Genomic DNA, 25026 nt, shown 5'->3' with positions numbered 1-25026 from the left:
CTTCTTTAGAATTTTTTTTACCTTATAGCTTTTGGATATGAGGCAAGAAAATAGAGGCCAAGATCAGCAAGATCTTACTGTATAGCAAATCAAGCTTGAAGGGATGTTACACAGATCTGCAAATGTATATGTTTTCTGAGGGTTTTTTCAGGTTTTGGCAGCCTCAGTTTGTCTGCATCTGGGAAACTCTTCTATGTATGTCATTGTTATCTCTAATCTTGACTTCCAGAATTCTCCTGGAAAGCCTCCCTTCCGGTAACCTTCCATAAATGTGAACTCTTCTGTAATTTTGCTGTCGGTATCTTAATTCTTACAAAGTCCACTTTGTAAGTCCACTGGCTAATAATTCAGAAACCTCCTGATTGTAACATTCAACTCCCTCCAAGGCCTTGCTTTCCCTATCAACTGTAACTTCTTCCATCCATGGAGCCCTCCAAGATCTTTGCATGTCTTCAATTCTGGCCTTTTGTATTTTGCTGATTTTAATTCCACCAGTGAGCACTCTGATTTCAATCGTTATTCAAACCAAAGGTTTATGGTTCCATCTCCAGGCCTCACATTTTCTCTTTTATGATGATTCTGAAAGCCTATCTTTTTGACTAAATTTACAATTACCTGCCCTAATATCTCTCTCTGTGGCTGTCAAATTTTATTTCTTAGTGCCCAGCTGAATTGCCTGAGGAAGTTTAGCTTTGTCTTGCAGGAATGCAAGTTATGACTCTTTCCACAGGTATTGTCAAATTAGCTTTTTTAATAACCAGTTTTTAGCACACTCCACTTTTCACTCAATCTTGGGAATGTATCCACCAATACTTTGTTCAAGTGCCCATTCTTATGCCAGTTATGGCAGTGAAATTTAGCAGGTTGATTCTCTATTTGATAAACTGATTGTTTATTTGATAAGGTATCATGGGATTAGTTTGGTTGGGGGTGTAATGGGAGGCAAACTGCAGTAGAGGTACAGATCAACTATGATCTAAATTGTAGAAAATGAGTGAGCTTGTACTCCTGTTTGATCAACACATTTAGCAAAGGAGTGAAATCTATAGAGCTGTTCCTTGATCATACAACCAAAACAAAATGTTGATTATTTAGTTCAAGTTTAAAATGGGGATCTTTCAGACAATATCTACCATTATTAATGTGTGAATTCCAGGTTCCGTTAACTGAGGCAGTGGATCCAGTGGATTTTGAAGATTATTTGATAATGCACCCTCCCATAATTGATCCAGGTCCCTTAAGGGACTTGCTGGAATTTCCACCAGATGACGTTGAAGTTATTTACAGCCCGAGAGAATGTCGAACACTAGTACAAGCAGTACCTGATGAAAGGTAAGAACTACATTCTACCTTTGCTGAGAGTTTGATCAGATGTAAGCTAAAAATAAGTTATTGTATGCACAGAATAGTCATGTGAATATATGATAGCTAAAACTTGGTTTAATGGAGAGTAAATGTTTGAAATATTAAATTATGGCAATTCTGATGTATTTGCACTTTTCTGTATTCGTTCTTGCTGTGGTTTAGGTGAAGGAATGCAGTGTGAGGGTCGAGTATTTGATCAACTTGGATATTTTTGTTTGAAATTCTTGTTGCAATTATCTGTTATTTGGATTACAGAACATCAGCACAATGTTTGCATTTGAACAACATAACTAATCACATGTTGACTTAACAAAGGGCAAGAATGACTGAGTTATGAAAGAAGTTGGGGAATCTAGATTCAGAGGATATAGGTTTAAGGTGAGAGGGGAAAGATTTAATAGGAACCGGAGGGGCAACTTTTTCACACAAAGGGTGGTGGGTATATGGAATGAGCTGCCAGAGGTAGTTGAGACATGTACCATCAACATTTAAAAGACATTTACAAAGATACATGGATAGGAAAGGTTCTGAAGAGGGGCCCAACCCAAATGTCACCTATCCATGTTCTCCAGAGATGTTGCCTGACCTGCTGAGTTTATCGAGCATTTTGTGTCTATCTTTGGTATAAACCAGCATCTGCAGTTCAATTTTGTTGCAATGTTTAGAAGGATATGGGCGAAATGCAGGTAGGTGAGACAAATGGAGACTGAGCAACTTGGTCGGTGTGGGCAAGTTGGGCCGAAGCGTCTGTTTCCATGCTGTACGACTTTATGATTCTAAGACTAAATTGGTGAGGAAATTGCAGATTAGTTGGATAGCATTTTTCATAACCTTGAAACTCATAACTCCGAAATTGTGCCTTTTGGATTGGAGAGAGAAGGCAATAAAGTAATTATAAATGTTTGCGAGTCAGTAGCTTTGATCTTCGGAGACACACCACCACTTGCATAAGTATGAAGAGATGAAAGGTTTGTGAAGATCAGTCATTTCTGATAGACCTAGTTTTGAAAAGGTCACTGCCATGCTGAGTAGTACTGTGTCTAAAAGACATTTAAAATCAAAACAGAAAATCCAGAGACACTCATTGTGCCTGTCATTAAATGATAAGCATTGAAACGTTATGTTATTCAACAAATTTCAATAGCGAGAAAGACAGCAAGATTGCATTTTCTCAAAATCTCAGATGGATTTGCCTAACCTTGACATCAGCATTGGCATTCAACTAACATCTGCACTTTAACCATATAACCATATAACAATTACAGCACGGAAACAGGCCATCTCGGCCCTACAAGTCCGTGCCGAACAACTTTTTTCCCTTAGTCCCACCTGCCTGCACTCATACCATAACCCTCCATTCCCTTCTCATCCATATGCCTATCCAATTTATTTTTAAATGATACCAACGAACCTGCCGCCACCACTTCCACTGGAAGCTCATTCCACACCGCTACCACTCTCTGAGTAAAGAAGTTCCCCCTCATGTTACCCCTAAACTTCTGTCCCTTAATTCTGAAGTCATGTCCTCTTGTTTGAATCTTCCCTATTCTCAAAGGGAAAAGCTTGATCACATCAACTCTGTCTATCCCTCTCATCATTTTAAAGACCTCTATCAAGTCCCCCCTTAACCTTCTGCGCTCCAGAGAATAAAGACCTAACTTATTCAACCTTTCTCTGTAACTTAGTTGTTGAAACCCAGGCAACATTCTAGTAAATCTCCTCTGTACTCTCTCTATTTTGTTGACATCCTTCCTATAATTGGGCGACCAAAATTGTACACCATACTCCAGATTTGGTCTCACCAATGCCTTGTACAATTTTAACATTACATCCCAGCTTCTATACTCAATGCTCTGATTTATAAAGGCTAGCATACCAAAAGCTTTCTTTACCACCCTATCTATATGGGATTCCACTTTCAAGGAACTATGCACGGTTATTCCCTGGTTATTTACCTGAGGGTTGAAGTTCTGGTGGTGTTTGCATATTCATGAAAAAGAATCTTTGATAACATATTCTGGCTTATTGAGTAGGTAAAACAATGGCAAATGGGGTTCAATGAAAGGATGAAGACACACTGCCCGAATAGCTCAGCGGGTCAGGCAGCATCTCAGGAGAACACGATTAGGCAACTTTTGGGTTAAGGCCCTTCTTCAGACTGATTGTCACCCCACCAGACTTTGCATCCAATACATCATTCTCCAACATTTCTGTCACCTCGAATGTGATCCCACCACCTGTTACATCTTCCCATCCCCACCATTTATGTCTTCCGCAGAGACCCCTCCCTCCGCAACTCCTTCGTTCACTCATCTATTCCCACCCAAACCACCCCACACAGGTACTATCCCCCGCAGGAGGCGGGAGACAGCGTAACATCTGTCTCTATACCTCCTCCCTCACCTCTGTCCAGGGACTCCAGCAATCCTTCCATGTGAAACAGAGGTTCACATGCACCTTGTCTAAGATGTACTACATCTTGTGTTCCCGATCCGGCCTCCTGTGCATTGGCCAGACCAAGCATAGACTCAGTGACCATTGTAATGTACGCTTGATATGCCAAGGCCTGCAGGATATCCCGGTTTATCCCAGTTGATATCAATTTTAACTCCTCTTTCTCTTCCCATTCTCGTACCGACCTTTCTGATCTGGACCTCCTCCATTGCCAGAGTGAGGCCACACGCAAACTATCGGAACAATACCTCATATTACGCTTGGGTAGCTTCCAACCCAAAGGTATGAACATCAAATTCTCCAATTTTAGGTAGCCACATAACCCTCCCCTTCTCCATTCTTCCTCCATATAACAGATTCCCCTTTTCTTTTCTCCCCCCCCCCACCCCCCTTTTCGTGTGCCCCACCTGGACTTACACATTTCTCCACTCCTACCTCCATTTGTTCCTCTAGTTTCACAATTTACCTCCTCAATACTTTTGTCTCATATCTTCTGTATTCTGTATTTTGTCCTTGTCCAACCTTCTGCTATCAAATAACCCTCTTCACCTGCGTTGGGCTCTTACCTGCCTGGCTTTGTCCTGCTCTTCCTCTCTTCCAGCTTTCTTCCCTCTTCTCCCCCAACCCCCCGCCCCATACACGCACACTCTTCCAGCTTTCTTCCTTCTTCCACACACACACACACACACACACACACACACACACACACACACACACACACACACACACACACACTCTGAGGAAGGGTTCTGATCAGAAACATCGCCTATCTTCTGAGATGCTGCCTGATCTGCCAAGCTACTCCAGTGTTCACTGTCTTCTTTTGTAAACTAACATCTGCAGTTCCTTGTTTCTACATTTCAAAGCAACAAACGTTATTTTTGATGAAGTGAAACTAGAAGATCATGGAGACTGCAATAAATGAAATTCTTTGAGGTCTTGACAAGGTAGTTGCTGAGAGTCTGTTTCCCCTCACTGGACTTGCGGTTTCAGGGTAGGGACTGAAATAAAGAAGGTTCCAGATCTTAGGAATCCTCTCCCAGAAGGCTCGTGATTCTCATTAGGGCAGTCAAAGGATATGGTGTAAGATAGTAAAACCGAAGCTCATCCTTGATTTATTTCAATGGCAAAGCAGAGTTACATGAGTTTCTGTGGAATATTCTTCCTTTCTGAACATCCAGTAGAAGCATTTTAGGGGGACTGGTTGAATGTCAATTGTTTTTTTATAAGTTTTCATAGAGTACGATGAAAGCCAGTTTTCATCTCAACATTTTTGTTATTGATATGTTCATTCTTACTTTCAGTGACATGGACCCTCATGTCAGGGACTGTGTGCGAACGTACACTGAAGATTGGGCCATTGTGAATCGCAAGTAAGCTTTAGGTAGTATATTTTCACTAGATTTCGTTCTACTTGTTTAGTGAAGTTTTATTGTAACGTAAATTTTAAACATTCACAAATACAGGTATCACAAACTCAGCACAGGATTTAATCCCAACACACTTGACAAACAGAAGGAAAGGCAGAAAGGTTTGCCAAAGCAGATCTTTGAATCGGATGAAATGCCAGACACCAACAGTTACCAGGACGATCAGGTGAGGCGGCATTTCATTGAATGTATTTGCAAAGTTATAACTAGATACAAAACCCAATATGAATTATTGGCTCATATTATCTAATATAGAGATCAATAAAATGAAATCTCTGATTATTATTCCATTCTTCTTTATGGGAAGCTATTATGGACAAATTGATCATATTTCATACATTCCAATAATGGCAACACAACAAAGTACTTAATTGGCTATAAAGTGCTTTGAGACATCTTGAAATTGTGAAAGCACTATATAAATTCAAGTCATTATATCTAATCAAATGGTCATGTGGAATGATCAATTCCAAGGATTAATGTGCAGGCTACAATCTATGCAGAATTAGATGATTTTATGTGATTAGAAATTTTATTACATGATGCCTCTTCAAATATTTCTAACTTTCCAAATGTTCTCACTCACCATGACTTGCTGGAGTTATCGCCTCATTTGGAAACAAACAAATCGACATTCAATTACTTTTATTTTAGAGCAAAAAATTGGAGCATGGAATTTAACAAACGGCTCTCTGATTGCAGGATGATTTGAAACGGCGTTCTGTATCAATAGATGATACTCCTAGAGGTAGCTGGGCCTGCAGTATTTTTGATCTCAAAAACTCGCTTCCTGATGCTGTCCTTCCAAATCTACTAGATCGTTCCCCTATTGAAGAAATAGACCAACTGAATGAAGAACAGAGGAAGGGAAATCGACACAGGGAGCTATTTGCACTTTATCCTGCACCAGATGAGGTTGGAAAATTAATTGTGTTTCATGGAGCACTTGCATATTGTGTTCTTTACAGAGTTACATAATGTGTGACTTTATCTATAGGTAACTTAAGTTTGGTATTAATTGATGGCAACTTCATTCATAAACCACACAATTGCAGGTATCGGAAATGAAAATTGTCCTACTGGTGCTATAGGAGATACACTGAGATTGCTTTAGATGACCAGTAGGGTTGTTGACGACATCAACATCGGGGGAGCTGCAGACAGTGAGGAATTCTGTCTGAAGATACAGTGGGAGATAGACCAGCTGCAGAAGTGGGTGGAGAAATGACAGATGGAGTTTAACCTGAGCAAGTGTGAGGTATCACACTTTGGGAGGTTGAATGTAAGGAGAGAATATACAGTTAATAAAGTATAATTCATTCAGTTAATGGCAATACCCTTTACAACATTGATATGCAGAGGGATCTTGGACTCCAAGTTCATAGCTCACTAAAGGTGAATAGATAAAAGTAGATAGGGTTGTAAAGAAGACGTATGGTACGCTTGCCATCATTGCAGGAATATAAGAGTCAGGAATTCAGGATGCAGCTCCCTATGAGTCTGGTTAGGCCGCACTTGGTGCTACAGGGAGCAGTTGACTAGATTTTGATTGTTTTCTCTGGAATATTGGAGGTTGAGGGGAGACCCGATAGAAGTATACTGTATAACATTATGAGAGGCATTGATAGGGTAGACATTCAGACCTTTTTTCCCAGATTGGAAATGTCCAACACTAGAGGGCATAGCTTATAAGGTGAGAGAGGGAAGTTTAATGGGGATGTGCGGGGCAACTTTTTTACACAGAGCAGTGGAGGCCTGGAACGCATTGCCGGGGTGGTGATGGAGATTGGTATGATAATGGCGTTTAAGAGATTTTTAGATAGGCACATGGAAGTGAAGAATAGAGAGATATAGATCATGTACAGGCGGCTGTGATCAGTTTAACTTTTTCATGTTAGGCACAATGTGGGCCGAAGGGCACTATTCAATGCTGTATTATTTTATGTTCTATGTTTATATCCAATGTGCTTTGCTTACCATTATAATACTTGATGTGGATGTTGAACACCTGTATTGTGAACTGTTCTATTGTGCAGAACTGAAGTTCTTCACTACTATGTACAACATTTTAAAAAATTGGTCAGGAAAAACTTATGTTATATAAAATGTACTTATTGTTGCTATAAAATGCTTCATGTATGTGTAAATTAACTATTTGGGACTAATATGATGAAGCCCTTTCCATTTTTGTTCCACATAATGTTCTGCTCTGCTGTGCTGTTCAGTTAGCTGAAGGCATATGCTATCCAAAGCTTAGCACGATTAGATTGCTTTTCCTGCAAAATAGTTTCTGAATTTGATGCTATTTGGTGGCAGTTTGTGTGGACAGCTGGGTGAAAACCAGTAATAAGAAAGTTTTCATTTTGAATGACTATGCTTATTTTCCTTATTCTATTGTTGTCAGTCCATGGGTTCTACTTAGTACTTTCATTTCTCTATTCCCAGAAAAATACAAGAACAGGAACAGGGTTTCACCCAGTCTTTTAATTTATACTTACCACTTTGCGAGAAACTTTTCTTATGAACTTATTGACTGCTTTTAAATAATTGCTTTTTCCAACACTCCTTTGACTCGAACTGCCCTCCCCCTCCCCCCCGCCTACACACACACACACACACACACACACACACACACACACACACACACACACACACACACACACACACCTCCTCGCACCCTAACTTCTCCAATTTTCGATTTTACTTTTTGAAAACATAGAAACATAGAAACATAGAAAGTAGGTGCGAGAGTAGACCACCAGGTCCGTCGAGCCCGCACCGCCATTCGCTCATGGCTGAACACTAAACAGACACACTTACCCACAAACAGTAGACACAAGACACAGAACACAAGACACTACCCTCCCCTTTATACCGCTATCACCCCTCTCCACCCCAAGAACCGCGTGATCTCCTGGGGGAGGCAAAAAACCGGATAAAAACCCAGGTCCAATTCGGGAAAAAAATCCGGGAAATTCCTCTCCGACCCCAATCCAGGCGATCGACACTTGTCCAGGAGATCACTCAGGTCTTACTATACTAACCATACCTATGTCCATATCCCTGCCCTCTCCCCGTAGCCCCTTATCCCCTTGGCAGCTAAAAAACCATCTATTTTAGACTTAAATATATTTAACGTTTCTGCTTCCACTGCTCCCTGGGGCAGTGAATTCCATAAATTAACCACCCTCTGGGTGAAGAAGTTCTTCCTCATCTCAGTTTTAAAAGAGCCCCCCCTTATTCTGCGACTATGTCCCCTAGTTCTAGTTTCCCCGATCATTGGGAACATCCTCGGTGCATCCACCCGATCAAGGCCCCTCACGATCTTATATGTTTCAATGAGATCGCCTCTCATTCTTCTAAACTCCAAAGAGTAGAGTTCCAGCCTACCTAACCTTTCCTCATATGTCAATCCCCTCATTGCAGGAATTAATCTTGTAAACCTTCGCTGCACTGCCTCCAGGGCTAGTACATCCTTTCTTAAGTATGGACCCCAGAACTGTACACAGTATTCCAAATGTGGTCTCACTAATACTGTGTACAGCTGCAGCAAGACCTCCGTGTTTTTATACTCAATCCCCCTAGCAATAAAGGCCAAAACTCCATTGGCCTTCCTGATTGCTTGCTGCACCTGCATACTAACTTTTAGTGATTCATGTACTAATACCCCTAGATCCCTTTGCGTTGCATTACAACGCAGCTCCTCCTCATTTAGAAAATAACTTGCCCTATCATTTTTTTTCCCAAAGTGAATGACTTCACATTTATTAGTATTAAATTTCATCTGCCAAGTTGTTGCCCACTCACCTAGCTTATCTATATCCTTTTGCAGACTCTTCCTATCCTCCTCATCCCCTACTTTTCCTCCCATTTTTGTATCGTCCGCAAATTTTGATATATTACACTTGGTTCCCTCCTCCAAATCATTTATATAAATTGTGAACAACTGGGGTCCCAGCACCGACCCTTGCGGAACCCCGCTAGTTACCGGTTGCCATCCCGAGTATGAACCATTTATCCCCACTCTCTGCTTCCTATTTGTTAGCCAATCCTCTACCCATGCTAATATATTACCCCCAATCCCATAATTTTTTATTTTTAGCAATAGTCTCTTATGTGGCACCTTGTCAAAAGCCTTTTGGAAGTCCAAGTATACCACATCCACCGGTTCCCCTTTATCCACCCGGGTTGTTACTTCCTCAAAGAATTCGAGCAGATTCGTTAAACAGGACTTCCCCTTCACAAAACCATGCTGGTTCTGTCCGATGAAGTCATGTTTATCCAAGTGCCCCGTTAGTGTTTCTTTAATAATTGTCTCTAACATTTTACCCACCACCGATGTTAGACTAACCGGTCTATAGTTACCCGCCTTCTGTTTACTTCCTTTTTTAAATATAGGTGTTACATTGGCCATTTTCCAATCCACTGGGACCGTTCCTGCCTCCAGGGAGTTTTGGAAAATTATCACCAATGCATCCACAATCCCCACCGCTATCTCCCTCAAGACCCTTGGATGTAATCCATCAGGCCCAGGGGATTTATCCTCCTTCAGTCTCATTAATTTCCCTAATACCACCTCCTTGGTGATCTTAATAGTATTTAGCTCCTCCATTCCTACCGCCCCCTGTTTATCCAGCGTTGGAATATTTTTTGTGTCTTCTATGGTGAAGACTGATACAAAATACTCGTTTAATGCCTTTGCCATTTCCATGTTCCCCACCAACAACTCTCCAGTCTCACCCTCCAATGGACCAACGTTCACCTTAGCCACCCTTTTTCTTTTTATATAGCTATAAAAACTCTTACTATTAGTTTTTATGTTGTTCGCTAAATTCCTTTCATAGTCTATTTTCCCCGTCTTAATTAATCTCTTAGTTATTTTTTGCTGACCTTTAAATGCTTCCCAATCCTCTGCCCTCCCACTATCTCTGGCTACCTTATATGCCCTTGCCTTCAGCCGAATACTATCCTTTATAGTTTTACTGAGCCATGGCTGACTGTTCAGAAGATGATTCTACCGGAGTACCGTTCACTGATTTCAATTCCCCACTGTTCTGATTGCCAAACTTCATGCAGGAGCCTGCTCCATATATCTCAGACTATTTAATACTGAAGGGTATTGGTACTTTCCTAGATCTGTCTTCACCCAACGCCCATATGGTACTTTCTGGCAGAGCTCATTTTCAGTTCTCAGAAGTTTGAGTTCTGTCTGATTTCCCTTGCTGCAAAATTAAGAACAAGGCACAGCAGTATATCCGGTAGGCGGCGCGACTCTCGTCAGCAGCGGCCTCTGCAGTCCGTCTGCGTTTTTATTATTTTATGTCTATGTTTTTATGTAGTTTTTGTTATTTTTGTTGGGGTATGTGTGTGGGGGGGTGGGGGTGGTGTGGGGGGGAGGGGGTAACTTTTAAATCTCTCCCTGCACGGGAGACCCGACCTTTTCTTTGTCGGGTCTCCGTTGTCGTTGGGGCTGCAACGAGGAGCGGCCTCCAACAGGAAGACCGGGGGCTCTGGTGCCGACTACTCACCTCACCGTCGCGGAGCTGGCCGAGTCCAGAGCGAGTGGAGCTGTGGTGGACGCTGCTGCGACCCGACCCCCGGAGATTCGGTGGCTGCAACTGCGGGTTTGGCGGACGGTAGCACCGGGAGCCCGCGGGTCCCTGGAGGGAGACCGCTTTTCGGGGCTTCCGCAGCGGCGACTTCTCCCGCCCGAGTTGCGGGGTTGAAGAGCACCTGGAGCGGGGCCTTACAGCACCGCCCCGTGCGGCTTGGAATGGCTGCGGGCTGCGAGCGCGCGCCGGGGGCTCTAACACCAAGACCCGGTGCGCGACCTTGCATCACCCGGCGTGGCTTTAATGGCCACGGGACAATTCGCCATCGCCCGCCGGGGGCTTTGACTTTGACTCTGACATCGGGGGGGAGAGTGCAGTGGAGAGAGAAGTTTTTTTGGCCTTCCATCACAGCAATGTGATGGATGTTTATGTAAATTATGTTGTGTCTTGGGTCTATTTGTTTGTAATGTATGGCTGCAGAAACGGCATTTCGTTTGGACCTCAAGGGGTCCAAATGACAATAAATTGAATTGTATTGTATTGTAGTATGTTGCTGCCTTACAGCGCCAGCCACCCAGGTTGGATTCTGACTACAGATGCTGTCTGTACGGAGTTTGTACATTCTCCCTATGACTGCGGTGGTTTCCTCCGGGTGCTCTGGTTTCCTCCCTAGTCGTAAAGATGTAACGTTTGTAGGTTAATTGGCTTGTGTACATTATCCCCAGTGTGTAGGATAGTGCCAGTGTGCAGGTTATTGCTCGTTGGTGTAGACTCAGTGGGCCAAAGGGCTTGTTTCCATGTTGCATCACTAAAGTCTAAAGGCTAATTGGAGTAGCCCAGCAGCTATCCTGTCTAGAAATGAGTTATCTGCATGCTTGGCTCAAAATCACAACATATTTCTCATTAGGGAAGATATCCAGAATGATGCAGTGATGAATGTGACGTATAAAAGTGAGACATTTTATATCCCATTCTTGGGAGATTAAGGCCAGTATGAAATGTTCATTGATGTTTCCTTGACATGTACTAACTTCTCTAATTGCAGGATGAACCAATAGAAAGGCACAGTATTCCAGAAGTTCCCAGGGAACATTTTGGTCAAAGGCTCCTTGTAAAATGCTTATCATTGAAGTATGTATGTTTACCTTTTAAAAATAAATTCTATATGGTATGCTTAAATTATATTGCAGATTGAATTATGGCAAATGCAATCCCCACCATCTCATAAAGGAGGGAGAGAGAAAACAGATAGTATAGGCCAGTTAGCCTAACATTATCTGGAGTCTGTTATAAAGGATGATAACAGGATCCTCAGAAAATTTCAAGGGGATTAGCCAAAGACAACATGAATTTATGAATGGAAAATCATTTTTGACAAACCGACTGGAGTTGGGATGTAACTGTTGAATAAATAAATAAATTGGAAAGAAAGGATATAGATTATTTAAATTTGCAGTAAGCCTTTGATAAAGTTCCATGTAAGGAATTCCACATGTGGGAAATAAAGGCATACAGGATTGGGGATAATATGCATGCATTGTTTGAAAATTGATTGACATAGAGCCACACAGCAAGAAAATAGGCCCCTTAGACCAACCCATCCATGCTGACTAAGGTACCCCATCTAAGCTAGTCCTATTTACCTGCATTTGACCCATATCCCTCCAAACCCTTCCTATCCATGTACTTGTCCAAGTGTCCTTTAAATGCTGTTTTGGTACCTGCCTCAACTACCTCCTTGGGCAGCTTGTTCCACATAAAGTTCCCAGTGATAAAGTTGCCCCTTGGGTTTCTATTAAATCTTTCCCTCTCACCTTAAACTTGTTCTCTGTTTCTTGATTTGCATACTGTGGGTTAAATACTGTACATTCATCCTATCAATTCCCCATGATTTAATACACCTCTATAAGATCCCCTATTAGCCTTTTGCACTCTAAGGATTAAGCTTGCTCGACCTCTCCCTATAGATCAGGTCCTCTGGTTCTGGCAACATCTTTGTAAATCTTCTGTGCAGTCTTTCCCTCTTAATGACATTCTTCCAAGGTAACCAAAACTGGGCTTAATGCAGCCTCACCAAAGTCTTGCACAACTGCAACATAATGTCCCAACTTCTACACGCCATCTCTTGACTGATAAAGACCAATGTACCAAAAGTCCTCTTTCCCACCGTATCTACCTGTGACACAATTTTCAGGGAACGATGTAACTGTACTCCTCGATCCCTCTGCTCTATATCACTCCCCAGCACCCTACTATTTACTGAAGGTTCTGCACTGGTTTGGCTTCAGAAACTCAAAATATGTGGGGTGTTTATAATGATACTGGAGTGTATATCTATAATAATACCGTGGAACCACATTGTGTGAAATTTTGGTCTCCATATCTAAAGAGTGATATACCTGCCGTTAAAGCGAATGCAGTGAAGGTTGATCGGAGTGATTCTGAAGATGGTATAACAAAATGAGAAATGTTTGATGTAACTAGGCCTGAATTCACTTGAGTTTAGAAGGTTGCGAAGGGATCTCAATTATGTTAATTTCTGACGTATAGGGAAACTGGATACAGGAAGGATATTTTCTTTGGTTGGGATGAGGGTGGGTGGCAGTTGGGAGTGTCTAGAACCAGGGGTTGCCATGTTGGTACAACAAAAAGACACAAATGAAATGAAGAGAAATCTGAAGAGAGATTTCTTCATTTGAGGGGGGTGGGGAGGAGACCAAATAAGCGAGTTTGGTATTTCAACTGCGCATGCCCAGGTCATAGGTCACTCGGGAAAAACATTCTCGCTGGCTGAACTGCTGCGTGTGTATGGACCTGCTTATTCATTTCAATGAGATTTATAAATAAATGTATCCGTCAAATACGTCAGCAGTAGGCCCCAGTGTACTACAGGCTGCACAAATCCACAATTGTATCTATTTAAATTATTGACTCAATACAGCACCAGCCTTGAAAATGCAAGAATGCCTGGAACGAACCTGTCAATTATCAAATCCCTGGCATTAGCCTGAGTCACAGCCATTCAAATTTGATATTGATTTACACGAATTACAGGTTGTGTAGTCAACTAATTATGAGAACTTGCAGCCATTTGAACCGCAGCCAAACTAGAGGCTTCAATCAGGAGTGGGTCGCAGCTCCCCAGCTGATGGTACCTGTTCTCGCTCTCTTTGAAGGAGGTGCCGCCCGGCCCAGCGAGTGGGCAAACGCGGAGCCAACCCGATGGCTGGGGGAACTCACCGCAAATGTGGAACAGCACAGACTCTCCACCTAATCTATCCAATACTAAAGGGCAGGCATTTTGCAGTTAAATGTCTTATATCGGATTGGCGGCTCCTTCACAGGGCCAACCATATACTCAGTTTTCCTTGGAGATTAATCTTTGCCTTAACGGTACATTCACACCACCTGTAGGTAAAGCATCAGCACACATCACACTGATACAGTCGCTGCCTGCCTCAGATTAAATATATTTTTACACATAAATTATGAATAAAGATAAGAAAATGTTTTAAACACAAGTAATATTTTCTTATTCCAGTAGCAAACACATTAAGGATTAAATGAAAATAATAAATTCTTTAACTTTTTGAATATCTCATAATTGCAGATTAATGAACTGAACTAGAACTGGGACTGTGTAAGTAGTGTGTGAACAGTAGAACAAGAAAGGAAGTTATTGAGTTGACAAAATTCTAGATTAATTCATTGGTAGAATAGTTAACAATTTATAGACAGTTTATACAGCGCTGCGCTCACTTTTTCCAGAATGACTTGACAAATCCAATGATTCCTTGCATTTATCGGAATACCGAACTCGCTTATTGCTAAATGTATTTAAGATGGTAGATTTTAGGACACAAAAAGTATCTAGACATAAGCGATGGAGCAAGAATATGATATTGAGTAAATGGATCAACCATCGTTGGCTTGAATGGTGGAGCAGATACAAGAGGCTTGTTTCTAATTTCTATGTTTATGCAATTTGACTACAAAATTCTTGTCTTTATAGGTTTGAAATTGAAATTGAGCCAATTTTTGCAAGTTTGGCCTTGTATGACGTGAGAGAAAAGAAAAAGGTTTGTACTGTAAATATATTTCGGCCCTTAATTGTTTTTATTCTCTAAAGGACACTTAGCAAGTTAATGAAACTTGTGTTCCCTTAAATATAAATAGGAACCTTTTGTCAAATTTGCATTTAATGCTGGACAAGAATTAAGAGCAGAAATTCGGGTTACATTTTCTTCTTCCTATTCGAAATACTGTCTTGCGTGAGATCAACCAATTAAGTATTCAAACGTGAAATATCTCGGCCCCCTGCGCAGCGGTGCATAACCAACTTTGGACAGCACCATAACCAACCAAAGTGTCTGGATTCGTAAAATAGATCCTTTGATTAATGTTATTTTGCTCATCACATGTCATGTGAATGCAGTTCGCAACAGAATTTTCTCATGGGCCAGTTACAATGTTGGTTCTGTTTTGATGCAGTTTTGTTTATATGATGGATTGCAGATTTTCCTTGCTGTACTTTTCCTTGATCTGATTGTTGCATTGTAAATAACTGGGATAGGACACAACCTAAAGTACCCATGGGCCAGCGACTATTTTTGCTTGTTAGGGAATGTTGGATTAAGGCATATAATCTAAAATTGGAACCTTTGTGGGGCAATTAAGGTGTTTTTAGAGGTGAAGAGAGGAAAACAAAAATCAGCATGCAAAAGATGCGAATGTTTGAATTCCTCTGTAAATGTCAGTTGATGCAGGGTCATTTGTTAATTTAAAATTTGGAATTGTTATATTTTTATAATCAAAGATAGCAAGTGACATGAGGAATACTCCAAGGCTGAATTTGTAGGTTCTCCCCAATGCATTCAATCTATTAAAAAAAATGACTTTGATAGTAATATTAAGGCATCTATGATAGTAATATTAATGGTCATTTTTTTTAAGAGGAAATTAATTTGCAAATGTTAAACTCACCTTTCCATGAAATGTAATGTTATCTATTTTCTAGTTGCTGTGCTGTTACTTTTAAATTAATAATTGTGTTTGGCTTGTCTACTTCATTGTGCATTGTTCCCTATTAACTGAAATTCCAAATGTGCATCTCTAGAGGGTAGCGTGGAGCTAATGCAAATATTGAATTGAATTGAATTGAATACCTTTATTTGTCATTCAGACCTTTCGGTCTGAACGAAATGCTATAGCTCCATTGAATATTTTGTAAGTTTTTAAAATCGGGTCTTTAATTTTTCTACGTTATACCAAATATTGTTTCTACTCCACAGATTTCTGAAAACTTCTTCTTTGATTTGAATTCTGAGCAAACTAAAGGCATGCTGCGTCCTCATGTTCCTCCTGCAGCTATTTCAACGTTAGCCCGATCAGCAATTTTTTCAATCACTTATCCATGTCAGGATGTTTTTTTAGTAATAAAGGTAAGAAATGTTTGTTTTTAAATATTTTCTTCCCTTCTACAGCTCTCTTAACACTGGTAAGATGTAGTCATGTTCGTTTTCCCTTTATTCTGCTTCAAATGTGAACCTGGACACTGATTATATGGTAATGGGCATGGGGGTGGGAGAACAGCATGGGTTTTGTTACCTTTGCTTAGTGGCAGAAGTTACTTGAAATCAGAAGGAGAGGGGAGGAGCAACAATAACAACTTGGATTTATTGAAGCAGCTTTAATGTTAAACATTGATTGATATTTCTTACTGCCCTGTTACCCAAAACTAGTGCATGAATATTCAAGCCATTTGCAGATTACTGGAGTGAAGTGCCAAATTATCACCCAGTGAACTTGCTCTGCTCAATTAAGTATAGTTTTAATTGGTCTTTTTTAAATTTACGTGAATAATGTGGGGAAAGTGTCTTTCCCCATACACTCCTTGCAATATATGTATAATATACTCAAGCTACAAGATCATTTATTTTATGAGCTCAAAATCAAGGAGAAACGTTTGTGATTGCCACAGGACATTTGTTGGGTATGGGCCACACCTGTGCCAGGTTCAGCAAGATCAAGTGCACCTTGCGTTGCTGACCAGGTTCTTTCCCCTGACGGACAGTGATTGCCGTTGCCAGTATATTGTTTTTTTTCTTTACCTTAATAATATGCTCCACCCTGATCTTGGTGCATGCTCCAGCCCCTCTGGAGCAACGCCTTCAGGCAATCGTGACAGTGAAGGTAACAAATTGGTTGCACTAGCTGCTGAAGAATGCAGCTTTGCCGGAATTGACTTTGGCCCTCATGGCCAGTTCAAACTGGTCGGAGATGGCAGATTCATCGGCAGACTGACATTGAGATTGAACAGAAGATATCACCCATATGCAGGTAAGCTTCTTGTATCTATGCATTTCCAGATCTAGCCAAAGGCCCTATGTATCACCCAAAGAAGAGATGGGAGAGGGCACCTTGTTTAACTACATTTTGTCAGGAAGCTTACTGTTTCTCACCTACAGGTTAGGACTGTACTACAGATGTTTATATAGAGCAGTCATACTCAATTACAGATTCCCTTCGCAAAACGATTTTGATGATCTCTTTCATCATAGGTGTGTGCAATATGCTGTCAAAGATCTCTAGTCAGGCATTATTCACATAAAACTTTCTCGCCTCTTCACATCTTTCAAGATGCTTCTTTAAATTCACTTTTTGAATAAGCATTCAGTCACCAGTCTTTAGCTTTAGATTTATTTCCATTTGAGTCATCCCTCTGTGAAAGGCAATTTATATTTATTTTGAAGGTAGTGCATAAACTCTTTGCTGGCCAAGAGACTCAGGCTAGGTTCACTAAAGCAATTTATAAATGATTTTGTTTCGTTTTTCAGTTGGAGAAAGTTCTGCAACAAGGAGACATTGGTGAATGTGCAGAACCCTACATGATCTTCAAGGAGTCAGAAACAGCCAAAGTAATAGTCTTTCTGAAATATTTTGGGAATGTTAGGAATTTATATTTACCAAGCAATGACTCTAACCTAAACCTAATAAATAATTTCTAAATTGTAATTGAAATGTTATAATTCTGATTTGCTTTTAACAAGCTTGCACATAGTTATTAATTATGTGACAGTGAAGGGTAGACTGCCCTAGCTGAGTTTCTAACTCGCAAGTTTAAGAACGGTGACAGAACTTCAGTTGCCCCTAATTATATATATATTTTCATTTCTTACAGAACAAGGAAAAGTTGGAGAAGCTGAAGAGCCAAGCAGAACAGTTCTGTCATAGACTGGGAAAGTACCGCATGCCTTTTGCTTGGACTGCCATACATCTAATGAACATTGTTAACAGTGCAGGAAGCCTGGAGCGAGACAGTACAGATTTGGAGATTGGAACAGGAGGTGATGCACATTTAACTGAATTTTTGTAAATAACTTTCCATTCCAAACAGTTCCTCCAAGTGAAGCAACGATTCAGTCTAGAGAATGGTATTCCCTGCTCATTTTGCGGTGTCCTCTGCTTTGGAGAAACCAAATGCACATTGGGTGACTGCTTTGTGGAGCATCTGTTTTAGATCGTGCGGGTGATCCCAACCTTCCTGCTGCGTACCATTTTAGTTCTCTATCTCACTCCTGACTCGTCCATCCCTGGCCTTGTGCATTGTCATAACAAGGCCCAATGTGTAGCAATGATACAAAAGTTTGAGATTTAAAAAATCAAGCCTGTAATTTATCCCATCAGATAAAGAATAAAAAGAACTGTAATTTAATATCTAATTCACTTTCATATCTTCAGTATTAGAAAGGTTATGGTCATTTTCATACTCAGAAATTAGCATCTTGTTCCCTATTGCTTTTCTATTGATCAAACCAAAAGATCGAGAACAGTCAAAAGCCATAACTTTCTTAAAAATTAGGAGAACTGAATGAAATTTTCATTTATTATAGATTGAAGCATTCCAAATCAAATATGAAATATCTTACTTGGATGACTTGAAATTAAAGCATATAATTAGTTAGTTACCTAATTGTAGCTAATTACAAATCTGACTGTTGTGAAGGAAATAGTAATAAACACCCAGACTGCCTCGAAAATTTAAAAATGTGATATTCTCAAGATCAGAACTTTAATATTATTATATTATATACTGTCCATAACAGACAGATAAAGAAATTACAATTTCTAACAAAAGACCAAGTCTTTATGGAGAAGATCAGTTGCTAGTTGGTATATTGGCATATCATAATCAGTAGCATCATCATACTCCTCAGATTGTAACCAATAAGCAACTCTGTGCACCTGGTTTTTCCTCAACCTTTCAAATTTGGCATTGTAAACTATAGGTTTATGCTCTTCAAATCACGCATGACATGCCTTTGTACCCACTACTTTCCCATTAAGAATGTCCTGTAGATCATCACATTTGTAGTAGTCCAAATTCAGATAATCTCTGTGAATGCTGTCTAAATCAGTCTCTTTTGCTGGGCATTTGGATTGACAATTTTGCATTTCTTCTTCGGAGACATCTGTTTAAAATGTAAAGAAAATAAAACACTGAACAGCATTAACAAAAACAAGTTATTGTTTGCAGTTTTAGAAAAAAAGGTAGAAATGATAATGTTAAACGCTAAAACAAATAGTAAATACCCACAACAAAAAAATCATATTCATCAGTTTCATCAAATAAATTAAATTAATCTGATCAATTAATAAATTCATCTAAATTCAATTACTAAGATCTAAACATCTATCCATTTTAAATAGCCTAAATATCCAAATAACAAATAACAAACTGATCCCATTCACACAAGAATTCACAATATAACATGATTTTTAAATCTCACTTTGTCATGAATTTCTATGCCAAATGGAAATAATTTAATGTTTAATTCACATAAACTAATCCAGAAACATCCACTCTCAGGATAATCAAAATCATTATTTTTTGCACAATACGTCTGACTAAAACTGTAGTGTGGATATTTAGTTTGAAAATATTGATCATGGATGGACAATAACACAAAATATAGATGATTTAGATGTTGTTATGACATTATTGTGCAAAAAAAGAATGAATTTGATTATCTTGAGAGTGGATGTTTCTGGAATGTGATCGATTGGAATGTTGCCGTTGCCATAAATTTTAAGCCCATATCGGCAGGTAAGACACGGCCGATTAGTATGGGGGCCCAAATAACAAATGAAGCCACACCAAACGGCAAGATAATATGTTAAATAAACAACATACCTTTTGTTTTAGTCACGTTTAACTTCAATCCAGCGATTAAATCGTCCAGCAATTTTTTTTTTTTTTTAACGGGAACGATAGTGCGAATGATTTTTCTTCATCAGCTAGCAGCACGAGGAAATCCCTCTCCGACAACCAATACAAACCTGCATTTTAATCCCGCCCACCCAAAGCCTCCGGAATCGCATGCAGAGGCAGTGGCAGATCTCTAGCGCCGCTGATGGTAGGTTTTGTAACAATGCTACAATGGAAGCTTGAGAAATAGTATCTAATCTTCCTAATGGGATTTTGTAGCCTTCCAGATTCAATGTTAAATTTAAAAATTATTTAAAAGCTCCTGTTTTCACTTGGAGTATTATCACTGGCCATTTCTACTGTATGTCGTTCATCTATTATATAATTGTTTATTTATTCTTGTGAACTGACAAGGTCTAACATGCCAGTCATCTCCCTGATTTTATTTGTGTTTTTTAAAAAATTATTTTGCTCTTATAACTGTCCTTATTAAACGATCAACCAGACTGCTTCCTCACCTACCACTGCTTGTGACTAGCCTGACCTGAGGTATTCTCTCTGTAGATTAACACTAACTTGTTTTCTCTTTCACAGTTCTGATGAAGGGTCATTTTTTATATAAAATGTTAACTTTTTTTCACTTTCCACTGATTCTTCCTGACCAGCCGAGTATTTCCAAACTTTTCTGTTTTATTTCAGTTTTCCTGCATCTGCAGATTTTTGGTTTTCTCGTTCCCAGATTCTGCTGTTGCTGTCAAAGCTTTAGAATATAGAACAGTGCGACATAAGAACAGGCCTTTCAGCCCACTGTATTGGTGCCGACCATCATGCCAATTTAAACTGCACATCTGTCTGCACGTGGTCTACATTCATATTTGTTGCCTGTTTGTGTCCGTCTAAATGCCGTCTAAACGTCGCTGTTATATCTGTTTCCACCACTTCTTTTTGCAGCACATTCCTGTCTCGGTGAAATTCAATTTTAGACTTTCCCCACCTCGCCTTAAAGCTATGCCCTCTAGTATTTGATATTCCTGCCTTGGGGAAAAAGACTGACTGTTGGTTGATGGATTAGTATTAAGGCACTGCCTAGTAAGCAACAGGTGAATTAAAAAAAAATACTTTAACTCTGTGGAAATTACTGGTTTAGTTCTTCATGTAAAGGAATACAATTACTATTTTAAAGGACCAATGCAGCAGTTATTCCTGAACAGCAACATCAGAAGGAATGATGGGATTGAGAATGGCGGAAATAACATGTGGGATTTTGGAGGGATGTTCAAAGTTTAAGGCTTGGGGGAGGAAATTAGATACAACTTGTGAAGTTATGTTGCAGTATTTGAGGGAAGGGGCTTTCTGTGACACTGAGGATATTCTTAATTGTGTGACGTAATTTCCCGATAGAGCGAAAAGGTTCTTGGTCAGAAAGAAGGAACTCCGGATTGGTCGGGAGACGCTCTCTTGAACGAACGTCAACCGGGGACGAATCGTGCAACCTTTCGAGCTTCCGGCCTGCTACACTGACGGTCACAAACTTCTTCAAACAGGTATCCTGACATAGTTTCACATCATACATAAGAGGAGATAAGGCCACCTGATATAAAAGCAGTTAGTAATTTTATCCATAAATACAACATACCTCTTTCACTCCCTTCTTTGCTTCTCTTTCACCTCACGCTAATGTCTAGGAGGGAGATCGTCTTAGTGATGAAGATTTGTATAAATTCCTTGCTGACATGAGAAGACCTTCATCTGTTTTGAGAAGACTAAGACCAATCACAGGTAAGTTGTTCTTCTCTGTTGCTGCTGACAGTAGCTGAAATGTGGGTGAAAGTACTACAGTTAATGGGACAGTACATGCTGACATGGAATGTTTCATGGTAAAGCCTCTATTCTGCAGACAGAATGGTTGAAGCATGATATTTAGTCTCAGTGGCCAGAGAAAATCAGCCGGGCACCCAACTTATGATCGTAATTCAAAGACATTATTGTTCCCAAATCCCCCTTCATCAACACTCAAGGGTTGCCACTGACCAGAAACTCAACTCACCCACACAGATGTGGTGGCTAAAAGAACAGGTCAGTAGGATGGGTATCGTATCACACAAGATTATTATTGAGTGCTTTATGCTTGCCTGAGTGAGATGAATCTCAAAGAGTTAGATACCATCCAACCACCCTGTACATTCATTCCTTCCACCACTGATACACAGTGGCTGCATTGTGGACCACGTACAAAATGCACTGCAGTTGCACATATTGGCTGCTCCCACAATGCTCACAAATCCACTACGTCTGCAAACGTGTCAAGGGAACACCTGAAGCTTCAGGTTCCCCTCTAACATCATCTGAACTTTGAAATATTTACTGCTCTTTTATTGCCTGGAATTTCCAATATAAGAATAATGTGGGAATATCTAGAGCGAAGAGAGAGCTAGATAGGGCTCTTAAAAATAGTGGAGTCAGGGGATATGGGCATAAGGCAGGAACGGGGTACTGATTGGGGATGATCAGCCATGATCACATTGAATGGTGGTGCTGGCTCGAAGGACCGAATGGCCTATTACTACACCTATTGTCTATTGTCTATTAGCTTCACCTGAAAGACTGCAGTGGTTCAAGCAGATCTTCTGAAGGGCAATTGAGAATGGCCATAAATGCTATTAGTAATAAGAATTTTTCATTTAATTATTTAAATGTAAATTTGCAGTTACTCTTCCAGCGATATCCATATTCTACAGATGAAAAAATTAAAACGAGATATGGAAGTTTCCTTGTCAGTCAATCATGTAAATATTTATTGCATAAATCAAGTCTAATGTTAAACAAGGATGTAGGTTGCAAAAACGTTTGGATTGCAGGATGGATCTTATACTGAGGTATGCAACAAGGATTTGAATGGCTCTTTTCAGATTAATTTCAAAATGGAGAATCTGGGATTATTCTCCTTGAGCAAAAAAGATTGAAAGAAGATTTGCTGGAAGTGCCCAAGATAATGACTTGTTTATATCAGATAAATAGAGGGATTTTGCATTCATTAGCAGATGGTGTGTGGGCCAAGGGATACAGTTTTAAAATCTTGCGCGCAAGGCACAAGAGTGATACGAGGATGACCTTATATTCACCAGAGAGAGTCATCATCTGGAACTCGCTGTCTGTAGGGATAGTGGAAAAAATTCAAATGATGCCTTCAATAAAGAATTGGATAGAAAGAATAATTGACAGAGCATTAAACAGAAGAATGGGACCAAGGAATTGTGCTTCTAGCAGTCGGCATTGTCCTGATGAACTTAATGGCCTCCAACTGTGCTGTAAGACAAAGGTGATTTCTAGTGATTGTAGAGAGTTTTTTCTTTCATTCCTAAAAAATACTTCTAAACCTAGAAAATACTGGAAATGCACAATCAGGATCTGTCAGCTGTTGAAGTACTAGATTTTCATGTGATCTTCAACATTAACTTTATTTTCAAATGTTCCCAACATTCTAAGGCAGATCATCTTCCCCCTTTCCTACTCGTTGTTTTCCAAATTGATCCTCCTTTCTGCCTGGTTCTTAAAATTCACAAAAATGACTGAATAATCTTTGTATCACTGGGATATGAAAGTGCTGGAGTAATTCAGCGGGTGTGGCAGCATCCCTGGAGAACATGGATAGATGAAGTTTCAGGTCGGGACCCTTCTTCAGACTGATTGCAGGGGTGAGGAGAGAGGAGAGGCAGGACAAAGCGTGACAGGTAATAGCTAGACGCAAGTGAGGCAGATGGTTGAATCAAAGGCCAGAGTTTGACTGGACTGACGTACTGAGATATATCGAAGATAGCCAAAAAGTTGGCGTAACTCAGCGGGACAGACAGCATCTCCGGAGAGAAGGAATGGGTGACGTTTCGGGACAAGATCCTTCTTCAGAGATGTATCACTCGGCTTGAGTCTCACTAATCTTTTACCCTTCAGTTCATTCTCTGTCCATTCACATTCAGGACATCTTCGGAGCCTCCCACTTAGCTATGATGAAATGTACCAACATTTTTAAACGATGATTCATTGTTTCAAAATTCCATAATTTGCAGCTCTACCGTCTGAAAAAATTAAACCCTAAAAATTCTGAAATGTAATAGTGTTAAAATTTTTTGAAGTTCTCCTTTCCCTGAAAGGGCATCACTTAATGTTTCATTTTTATTTTCTTTATGCAGCCCAACTCAAAATCGATATTTCTCCAGCTCCAGAAAATCCCCATTATTGCCTCACGCCCGAGTTACTGCAGGTCAAACCCTATCCTGACACTCGAGTCAGACCGACAAGAGATATCCTGGAGTTTCCATCGAGGGATGTCTATGTTCCTTACACCACCTACAGGTGAGATTAATACACCATACACTATACTGGTTCTTCATAACTTGTATAGTGTGCAAATAATTCTTTGGGGGAAATAGATAGGGACATTGAGCAGAGCTGCAACTCCCAGTCAATTCTGATTGAACATTTGTGTTGGAAGGAACTGCAGGTGCTGGTTTAAACCAAAGATAGGCACAAAATGCTGGAGTAACGCAGCGGGACAGGCAGCATTAGAAGGGTCTGAAGAAGGGTCTCGACCTGAAATGTCACCCATTCTTTCTCCAGAGATGCTGCCTATCCCACTGAGTTACTCCAGCATTTTGTGTCTAATTGAACATTGCTGTCATTAATACATTGAATATGGACCATTTGAGGCTGTGGAGTAGTTCCTGTCAAAGGCTTCTCTTTTGTGATTGTTATGATTAATCTGTTTGGTTGAAAGGCTGCAGAAATGTGTTATTCTATCTGTATTTACTGCATGAAAATAGCCAATGAAGTACTGCAAATATAGCGATGTCAAAATGACGGAGTAAAATTGGGATCAAAAGCCATCTCATCATCTTGCATCTAAATTTGTCTATAAACTGCTGTGTTACCGGTGCCAATACAGTGACCTGTATATCTTCTATGCAGATTTGGATAAAGCAGATGAAGATAAGATTGAATATCAGTTTGCCATCAGGATTTG

The 25026-nt window shown here is 40.1% G+C and overlaps 1 protein-coding gene across 11 annotated transcripts in view; it reads left to right on the top strand.

Annotated features, from left to right (window-relative positions):
• Positions 1 to 25026, top strand: part of dock7 (dedicator of cytokinesis 7) — a 132244-nt gene that overhangs the window by 12702 nt on the left and 94516 nt on the right. For all 11 annotated transcript variants that reach the window (XM_033028261.1, XM_033028260.1, XM_033028259.1 and 8 more), the window contains exons 3-14: positions 1157 to 1332; positions 5124 to 5192; positions 5286 to 5415; positions 5952 to 6164; positions 11847 to 11932; positions 14814 to 14880; positions 16093 to 16242; positions 17638 to 17718; positions 17982 to 18147; positions 21411 to 21553; positions 21695 to 21788; positions 24197 to 24359. In XM_033028261.1, the coding sequence (XP_032884152.1) occupies positions 1157 to 1332; positions 5124 to 5192; positions 5286 to 5415; positions 5952 to 6164; positions 11847 to 11932; positions 14814 to 14880; positions 16093 to 16242; positions 17638 to 17718; positions 17982 to 18147; positions 21411 to 21553; positions 21695 to 21788; positions 24197 to 24359 (1538 nt within the window). The remainder of the gene's footprint in view (positions 1 to 1156; positions 1333 to 5123; positions 5193 to 5285; positions 5416 to 5951; positions 6165 to 11846; positions 11933 to 14813; positions 14881 to 16092; positions 16243 to 17637; positions 17719 to 17981; positions 18148 to 21410; positions 21554 to 21694; positions 21789 to 24196; positions 24360 to 25026) is intronic.

Source organism: Amblyraja radiata, chromosome 10 (assembly GCF_010909765.2).
Source record: "Amblyraja radiata isolate CabotCenter1 chromosome 10, sAmbRad1.1.pri, whole genome shotgun sequence".
NCBI lineage: Eukaryota > Metazoa > Chordata > Chondrichthyes > Rajiformes > Rajidae > Amblyraja > Amblyraja radiata.
This window is presented reverse-complemented; position numbering and strand designations above follow the sequence as displayed.